General features: G+C 38.4%; 1 protein-coding gene across 1 annotated transcript in view; it reads right to left on the reverse strand.

Moving 5' to 3' along the window:
• Positions 1-574: 574 nt before the first annotated feature.
• LOC123762887 (uncharacterized) overlaps positions 575-10,642 on the reverse strand; it is a 226,765-nt gene continuing 216,697 nt past the window's right edge. Inside the window, exon 15 of the mRNA XM_069302007.1 lies at positions 575-6,764. Coding sequence (XP_069158108.1) covers positions 6,738-6,764 — 27 coding nt within the window. The 3' untranslated portion in view covers positions 575-6,737. The remainder of the gene's footprint in view (positions 6,765-10,642) is intronic.

A 10,642-nucleotide genomic window follows, 5' to 3' on the forward strand; every position in this document is an offset into this window, starting at 1 on the left:
GCATACAGCAGGGAGCAAGAAACATGCCACTAAACAAGCTAACAACCAGAAGTGAGCACAAGCCACGTCTAAATGCCAAGAATATTAAAGGTCAACGGTACACTCTCGGCTTCATTATCAGTCGTCAAACCAGAGGAGACAAGGCTCTGAGCATCAACGTGACCACAGACCCTTCCCTACTGTATGGTAATCACTATTGTCTTGTATCCATAAGGCACAGTGGTGCACTTCCACATAACTGGCAGGAGGAGGACACTGTGCAATCAAATTTGAATAATGACAAAAGCTGTTAAGTGGACAGTGGGATACTAAGTGAATAGCAGAGTTCTTGAGCAGACAGTATAATACCTCTCAAAGCAAACACCACATTGCAAAGAATAAATTCATATTTTTCTTTAAAAATTTTTGAATCTTTCATGTTTTGTGTGGGAGAAATGTTTAATGTCAGTCATTACGTACATACATATACAAAACCCTTATTCTGTTTAGTTTTAAAACAAATTAATAGTATAAAATGCTTGTTGTAATAATATCACATTTCCCCCCCTAAGGATAAACTTGAGTATAAACCAACTTTAATAATAAAATTTTATTTAATAAAAATTAGAAAAATTACAGGTACTGTATTTAACTGAAAACAGAATGATTTATCATATTGCTCAGTAAATGAAATATTTGATACGAACTATATTTTAAAGCAAAATCACAATTTGACAGAGTGTACAAGAATAGTAAATGGGAAAATGTCTTGTATTGAAGCACTTGCTGCACACCGTCCTCTAGGAAACAAGCTCCAGGAAACATTGTTTAATAAAGATAAACTTTATACATAAAATTCTCTTTTTTTTTTTTTTAACCATATTTTATGTACCACCTGTTTCTTCCTGTTTTCATCTAAAGTTTATATTAATAATAATTTCAACTACAATATGTTAAATGTTTTCATGTTATTTCAGCAGTAAAGTATTACACAACTCTTTAAGCATCAGAAAGCTAACCACAAAGCTTTTAACATCCACACTTCAAACAGTAAGAAATTACCAAAAAGCACTAAGCCTTTAAAGCTGTACAATACTGTTACAGAATGTTCTAAGAGAACCTAGATCTATTTCAGGATATCAATACGAGAGTAGAAAAATACAAAACGAGTGATGTCGAAAGAACTGGATTCACCGAGAATGTTAGTGAGGAAGATAAAACTCTCAGCACGTGGGAAGCAAAGATTCTGATCATTCTGACAGTAAGATCCTCATGAGTTTATCATGTGGCCAATAAGTAACCATCCAAGCCAGAGATTTTTCCCCAACTTCATGTTTCAGTGTCTGGAGAAAGACTATGAGGACAGGTTACACTTGATAGTACATACAGTAATTTGTTATTTACAATAGATAACCATCTACCCCTACAATGGTCACAGATTACATTATGACGTGTAAGAATTCACTTACGAAAGATGAAACGTGTACAAATAGCTTCTATGTCGGCAGCCTCCGTGAGATCATTGAAGGAAGGTAAGGAAACAATCAGGAGAAAGTGCCAAGTCATTACACCTATCACTAGCTGTTGCTAACAATCATCAATGTACATAAAAAATTGCCTTTAATTTATACAATGCACTGAATATATATAAAAAAGTAGTTTTGCTATTAGAATATTAGCTAGACCAATTGCTACAGTTTGGACCTCAGTTGGTCCCAAGTCTGCTATGGTGCTGCGTAATTTCAGGTGTTTATATGTGATGTTTACTTTGGTCAGCTATCAGAATGTGCCTAGTAAATTGTCAAAGGTAGGGAAGTCCTATGGCTTTCATCCGTTTATTTCTTAGCTATTATAAGAGGGTTTTTGAGCAAAAGAAGATTTTTGAATGGTGTGGCATATAATTTGTCGGAAATTATACTAAATACCAACTCCTAGCATACCAAGCAAATGCAGTCATGTTGGGCAAATGCTAACACTAACCCTAAATGGCTTAGTGAATCATTCAAAGAAATTCGGATTTCATGGCTACTTGTAGAAAGTGGGACCATTGCCACATCACCTGGATTTCTATTTACTTACAACACGAATATTAGATAATTTTTAAACACCAGTTTGGGCACTAGAAACAATAAAAGTGCTACCACTTTTTATGACTGGACATAATTAAAACACAAATAAAAGCAGTCTCCTCCCGAAAGTCGATAAAGACAGAATTAGAACCGTTCAAGAGGACATGTCCCTTCAGAGTAAGAGATGCCATATGAGAGAAGCTTGCCCATCAGTCGACACGGACTAAAGTTCACAAAGAAACTTCTCGCAAGTCTCGCTACAAAGGAGCCAGTCTCCCCGTTCAACAGACGAGTTCACTGGCCTTAGGGAGTACTGTATTCTATACCCAGTTAACAAACTAGTATATGTCGGTGGCCAAGTGGCCATTGTGAATATTCAGTGTTAATTGGATAGGATGCGGGGCTAGCCACTCTGAACGGGTAAGCCTTGTTTTACTAATTCGTATCCTTTCTTTGTTATATGCTGCATATATTAGTTGCAGTTTACTACTCTGTAATTATTCGGCACGTGAAGTCTAAGGAGAAGGAGAAATTAAAACATTTAATACTGGTGCAACACAAGGCATCCCAAGTCGCCATTATGGCCTAAACAAATGGTTTCAGCATATGTGACAGAGGCGTGTCCATTGCTATTATTTCAAGCCACATACAACATAACTAAGCTGTCTTACATGTTAATTAACCATTGTAGACTAACCATTACTAACAAATTAGAATTAATCTATTACACACAGAAATCACAATAGCGTGATGCGTCAAATGAACAAATCCACAAGGGCTGTGATGAGGGTTCGAACCTACGTCCGAGAGGATCCCAGACGCACCTTAATCGACTGTGCCACGACATGGAAAAGAATTGCAACCGGGAATTCTCGGTTGCATCCTCCGCATTCGATCCTCTCGGACGTAGGTTCCATCCTCTCGGACGTTGGCTCGATCCTCTCGGACGTAGGTTCCATCTTCTCGGACGTAGGTTCCATCTTCTCGGACGTAGGTTCCATCCTCTCGGACGTAGGCTCGATCCTCTCGGACGTAGGCTCGATCCTCTCGGACGTAGGCTCGATCCTTTCGGACGTAGGCTCAATCCTCTCGGACGTAGGTTCGATCCTTTCAGACGTAGGTTCGAACCCTCATCACAGCCCCTTGTGGATTTGTTCATTTGATGCATCACGCCATTGTGATTTCTGTGTGTAATGATGTAAGGGAAAAGAGGTAGAACAGCATGTTGACAGAGCCCGGGTGCATGGGGGGAATTGTGTAAAACCCTGTTTTGTGTCTTGGAGAGACTGCAGGATCCGTGCGAGGGCAGCAGCACTCCCGGGTGCAATTCTTTTCCATGTCGTGGCACAGTCGATTAAGGCGGGCCTGGGATCCTCTCAGATGTAGGTTTGAACCCTCATCACAGCCCTTGTGGATTTGTTCAACCAATCTATTAATTTCGATTGGGATATCATTAAATAACCCCCAGGTTGCGAAGGGAAGTTCCTAGCAGGACAACTATACTGTAAAATCATACAGTCCAGTAGGAAATTACAGTCTGCTTAAATTATAAATAAATTCTCAAGAAGTAAATAAGAAATTAAATAAAACAAAGTAAATAAATAAAATTACTGCTGGGAGATTTTCCCCACAATTGGGGAAGAGCAAAAGTTGTGACTTTAATGCATTAAGCATCTGGAAACAATGTGTGAAGCTAACGTTTAGGGAACATAACCAAGCAAACATTGCATTAACTCAGGGTTGCCAGATTGGGCTGTACCACAATTCATTACTTCTGAAAACCCAGCTATGTACGTTACTACTTGCTACTATTTTGGCCCATTTATAAAAAAAGCTGGATTATTTACTCTGAAAAATACATCAAAACAAAATATTTGGGCACTTTTATTATACATTTCCAACTTTTAGGCCTTAAACTCGCTATCTACTTCGGCAAAACAGATTCTGGCAACCTCGAGTTAGCTACAAAAAATGATGAATGGATTACAAGCCCCCTTCAAATCCAGGGGAGGGGGGGCTTCAAATCCCATCACAATGCTCATAACATTTAAATAACTAGTACTGTCCCATCTTGAGTACTGCTTGATACTCACTCTCCCTTTAAAGCAGGAAAGTTTTAGGAAATAGTAGGAATACAGAGGACATGTACAACACACAAACATGATAAAGCACCTAAACTATTGGGATCATCTCAAAGCACTCGAGAAGTACCGGACCAACCGGACTGTAGTGGACCTGTGGGCCGCCCGCTCCAAGCAACAGCCTGTTGGACCAAGCTCTCACAAGTCAAGCCTGGCCCCAGGTTGGGCTTGGGGTGTAGAACTCCCAGAACCCCATCCATGTACAATCTCTGACAGTAGAGACTTGCTGGCTGATCAGTGGCAGTCAATCCTGCATCACAAAGTCATGCTCACTCCATTAGTTCCACAACCAACCCATCCACACTATATATATACTACCCTCCTTACTTTGTCATAATTAAAGACATAAAACACTTTTCTAATGTCTGGAGCAATATATAAAATATTTGCATCATACAATACTTAAGTGTGTGTGTCAGGCAACTGCAAATTGTTCTGTGTAATATTTTATTTATTTTCTTAGCAAAATAATTCAACCCATGCTAAAGTGATATTTGAGAACAAGAATGCTAATTATCAAGAGAACTGATAAAGAATACCCCTGGAAAAAGTTAGGTTAAGCAGTGATGGTATGGATACCTGAAGCTCCTTCACAACAAACAGCCAGTCTTGTTTACGCCAAATAATGGTCAACATCCTTTTTCCAAAATGTCAATTTCTGGTTATCCAGAGGTACCAGCTAGTTCAAATAATGAGGGTTGTACTGTATTAGGAAATGCAAATTCTGGGATTATCACTTTTATGCTAAGTTTTGAAGTGTAATTACCGAAGTGTAGTTGCAGAATGAATGTTACACTTGTGGTGGTGCATCTTTCCAGTAAGCTATCACACGATGCTTTGAAACTACCGACAGTATTGACGTCCCACAACCTACTCACTTAACTTGTTCCAACCATCTACCATTCTGTTTGCAAAAGAAAACTGTGGATGAACTTTTGTTTCACAGGTTTAGAATAATCTGATGACTATCAACAAATTGTTATAATGTGTCAGAGTACAACTAATGATGCATTTCTTATGCTTTATGACTACTGGATTATATTGTGGCATCACTGCGCATCCTAAGCCATTTGGACTTCATTATGTGTTAAACTTAAGGCTGGAAATTGACAGTATTAAAAATGAATGATTAAATAGTAATTTTATTGAAAAATTAGTAAAATATTTGGCATTTCTGTAATGTAACTACACTATTTTCCCACGTGTATACTATTAAGATTGATTACTGTGGTTTTTGCATTATGTAGCCTTAAAAGGAACGTTACTCTCACAAATCAGTGTACTGTATGCTGTCAAATAAAATGTACAACCAATCATGTTTTCAGTCATGCCAACACTTCTTCACACATCTCCATAAAGAATCCCAAGACCCTAACTGAAAGACGGGTCAAGTTATCAGAACACGTGGACATTAGGGGTTTCAGAGTACAATAATATGATTTCATTGTTACAACAGACAAGTTCTGTCTATGTGGTGTATATAATGCTGTATTTAAATACTATACTGTGTACATACTATATAAAATGTTTCAATGTATCTATATGTAATCAAAATAAAATTATACTAAATATTTATAATAGAATATTTGCAAGTTGCATAACCAATAATGAAGTGACAATCAATTGTTACCTTTAATGGAGCCGTACCAAGAACCTTGCTCGGAGTACATTCAAATGTATTTATTGTTTTAACAATTCAATCTAAAAAATAGTGCTGAACAAAATAGTTTAGTAAAAAAAAAAAATTTAATTCTTAAAATAAAAAAATATGCTCTTCACCAATAGATGATTTCATCAGTTTCTTTGGTATCATTTGAAGGCTACGTCTCATTAACCACTGCACCGCACACCTCGTTTTGGGAAAAACCTCATAGTGCAATTGTCAAGGACTTATTTATGTTGTTTTTATAAAGGTTCAGGTAAAGTTGATATTAAAATGATTCCAAACTCAACCATTTTCATTTCAAAACACAGAGTAATGAAACATTAAAATATAGCCTAAGTAAAATAAAAACGCACAACTCTCAAAACGACATTTGTTGGCCGGCGCAGTGCAGTGGTTAATTCACGCTATGTACTAATACAAGTTACATAGTGTACAGTACCCTGCTCAGGGTACCAAGGGCTGCCTTGCCCACCAACACACACATCTCTGCTAAAATAATCTACTGGAAAAAAATTCTTCTTGTGGGTAAAAGAAATAACCATAATGGTAACCTTGAAAAAACAACAAAAGACGCAAAACAAAAATAAGAACAAATGATAATACGCTGTCAATGAACACAGCATAAAAATATATGGATATACAATACATGTAAAAAGTTTTTATTTGAAGAGAGAAGGAAGGTGTAGGAGGGGACGGGGTGCAAATTATTTGGCACGATGCCCATACAGAATACATGATCAATCCCTCCAAAAGCATCCTTCAATGAAATGAATGTTAATGTTGGAGTGAATCTTTCAGTAGTCAACCAGGAAGATGATGATAATTAAGTGTTGGTTGTGTGGTCACGCCTAGGACTGGTGAAGGCTGTGCTGGGGGGTTACTTCAAACAGCACTGCTTATCATGTTGGCCTGTGAAGAAAAACATTCAATGTCTTAAGTATAACAATGGTACTCATACTGCACCTACTGCATCATTGATATTGATTTTGTAAATCAATTTAAATCATACTCCAGTAAACACACTATGATGCGCCTGGAGTAAAATACTCCAGTACACACACTATGATGCACCTGGAGTAAAATACTCCAGTACACACACTATGACGCGCCTGGAGTAAAATACTCCAGTACACACACTATGACGCACCTGGAGTAAAATACTCCAGTACACACACTATGACGCACCTGGAGTAAAATACTCCAGTACACACACTATGACGCGCCTGGAGTAAAATACTCCAGTACACACACTATGACACACCTGGAGTAAAATACTCCAGTACACACACTATGACGCACCTGGAGTAAAATACTCCAGTACACACACTATGACGCACCTGGAGTAAAATACTCCAGTACACACACTATGACGCGCCTGGAGTAAAATACTCCAGTACACACACTATGACGCGCCTGGAGTAAAATACTCCAGTACACACACTATGACGCGCCTGGAGTAAAATACTCCAGTACACACACTATGACGCACCTGGAGTAAAATGTGTTAGCACTATTAAAATAATCCACAATACATTTATACATCCTTATAGGAAAGGATACTACAGTATCAGGAGAAAGCACCAAGCCATTATGACTATACCTCACTCAGAAGGGATCAGGATAAGGATTTGGGATGGGGAAAAGGACTGGTGCCTAACAAGTTAGACGGACGGGGATTGAGTGTTGACCTTCATGAAGAAAGACCGTCACTCTACCGTCCAGCCCAAGTGGACGGTAGACTATAAGGAAGTGGCTACTTCCTTATAGTATACCATAAATTTTATAATCGTATTAGAATATATCTTGAATATCACTGAATTAAATCTAGTCTCCAGCATAAGTTTCCTAGCTCAAAGCCATTGTGAAACCTAATTCTAAACGTCATGTTTGTTAATGATGAACTTATCAGCTTAACTGCCAAACATTAAACCTTAAGGGCATAACTGGCCAGCCTCTCATGGAGTTCAAAAGTGAACTTGATAACCACCTCCAAAGGACACCCGATCAATCAGGCTGCGAGTCATACATCAGGCTGCAAGCAGCCCGTCCAACAGTCTGACGTGGTCAACAGTTGGTCGGGTCAACAGTTGGTTGACCAGACCACCAACCAGGGGGCCTGGGAAAAGACAGGGCCATGGGGACATTGATCCTTGGAATCACCACAAGGTAAAGTAAGGCAGAGCTACACAAATGATTACCATACATTTAGTCATTCATGCACTGTCACCTGTGAGGACACCACCACAAAAACGTTTTTTATAAATATAAATCCTTCAACCCAAGACAGTGTAAGGAAGGGACCTTTATAGAAAAGCTATTTTGAAACTCCAGCCAATTCAGCAGATCTCCTGCACATGTACAGTCTGAATAACTGCAGTGGACAAAATGACACTAAACAGTTGTAAACAAGTGCTTAACAGTATCGCTCACTTTGGACCTGACTTGCGACCACTACAAAAATATTTGTATAAAATTCATTTTTTATCCGATCGACCTAGGGATAGTATCAAAATGAGCGCCTTTAGAATGCGCACAATTTAGTACCAAAATAAAAGATATAACATGAAACTTATGTCCAAACACTTGAAAGATTATAAATAGGTTTTTGGTCAAAATATTAAAATATTTGGTAAAATTCTATTTATTGTCCTATTATGTTGGGACTAGTTTTAATATGCGCGCCTTTATGATGCGAACAATTTAATACCAAAATGAAAGATGTAACAAAAATTTATGTCAGCACACTGGTAAGATATAAATAATTTTGTGATGATGAGCTTCCAGAATTAAAATATTTGTTAAAATTCCAGTTATTGCTCTATTATTATGGGACTAGTTTTAAAATATGCGCCTTTTTATTGCGAACAATTTGATACCAAAATGAAAGACGTAACACGAAAATTGATGTTATCAAACTAAACGAGTATACACATTAGGTTGCAGTATACAAATTGGTGCTTGTTCACGGGTAACTTTAGGCTTTTCTGCGGAGAGGCACTCCAGGCTTTTGTACATTATATTCATACACATCTGTAGGGAATTTAATTGCAAACACAATGATACCAAAGCGAGCAATGTAGCACGAGAATTAAGGTGAGAAAAATGGAACGAGTACACACATTTTACTGATTTTGTGCGCTTACGGGTAACTTTGCCGACTTTAGGCTTTGCTGTTGGGAGTCACACCAGGCTTTTGGACATTATATTCATATACACCTGTAGGGAATTTAATTGCAAACACAATGATACCAAAACGAATGACGTAGCCCGAGAATTAAGGTGAGAAAGCTGAAACGAGTATACACATTTAGAGTATACACATTTAGCGCGCGGCACTTGCCCGCACGCTCGCCCACACGCTGTCCATGACCTCTAAGTTGACCGCGCGCATGTCGGGTGAGCGATAGTGTTAATATTGATCAAATACAATTCCAAGTACATTCTATGACTAGAAAACATGTTGAAAATATAAATGTTAAAATGTGGAAAACCAGTTTAAACAAAATAAGAAAGTAAAAGAAATAGACGGGAGAAAACAAATTGGATCACTGGAGGGCATGGAGAGAAAACAAACATTGGTTCAGTCCTCTCTGAGCGACGGTAACGTCTGGATGCTCATCTCCACTTGTTAGGTCAAGTCAGATGATCAGCCACCTGAGTAACTAGTGGATGGCTTTTTATTGTACTTGTTCAGCTATTTTATATAAAAGTAGGAATAGGATTGCTCATGTACATGTCCCAGTGACGCTGGCAATTTGTGCGCCCACAGAGTGCCAATTTTATCCCCACAGAAAGGCAAATTAAACTTAGCAGACATGACATTGAAAATGACGATTACAGTTGTCGGAAGGTTCTGGCGTTTTGCGCAAATGACGACTGTAGGTGTCACAAAAATTGTAAAGGATATCATGCACCTGCACCAGGCCCAGATTCCTGAAATATAATATTCGTAAAAAAAAATTTCAGGCCTTTAATATTTTTTGGAGAAACAGCCTGGATAGTAGTGTTATCCCTAACACACAAGCCAGTAGAGATAGCACCACTATATAAAGGAGGGAATAAAGCAGAGAACAAAATATAGACTGTTAGCACTAACATCACACATCATAATCTTTGAAAGAGTACTAAGAAATAACATCAACACACACAATCACATCATCTTCATAAGCTTGGAAAACATGGCTTCAGAACAGGGTGCACCTGTCTCTCAGTTGCTAGACCACTAAGACATGGCTGCAGCTGTGTTGGAAGACCAGGAAAACACTGATGTAATATACAAAGACTTTGCAAAAACTTTTAACAAATGCAACCATGGTGTTAATGCACACAAAAGGTATTATTGGAAAAATATTCAGATGGATCTTTAACTTCCTAACAAAACTCAGTGTGTAATAGCCAACAAAGAAAATTCTAAATTGTCTGTGCACCTAGTCATAAAAGTGTACTCACCTATTTGTACTCACCTATTTGTGCTTGCGGGGGTTGAGCTTTGGCTCTTTGGTCCCGCCTCTCAACTGTCAATCAACTGGTGTACAGATTCCTGAGCCTACTGGGCTCTATCATATCTACATTTAAAACTGTGTATGGAGTCAGCCTCCACCACATCACTGCCTAATGCATTCCATCCGTTAACTACTCTGACACTAAAAAAGTTCCTTCTAACGTCTCTGTGGCTCATGTGAGTACTCAGTTTCCACCTGTGTCCCCTTGTTCGCGTCCCACCAGTGTTGAATAGTTTATCTTTGTTTACCCGGTCGATTCCTCTGAGGATTTTGTAGGTTGTGATC

Source organism: Procambarus clarkii, chromosome 47 (assembly GCF_040958095.1).
Source record: "Procambarus clarkii isolate CNS0578487 chromosome 47, FALCON_Pclarkii_2.0, whole genome shotgun sequence".
Classification (NCBI taxonomy): domain Eukaryota; kingdom Metazoa; phylum Arthropoda; class Malacostraca; order Decapoda; family Cambaridae; genus Procambarus; species Procambarus clarkii.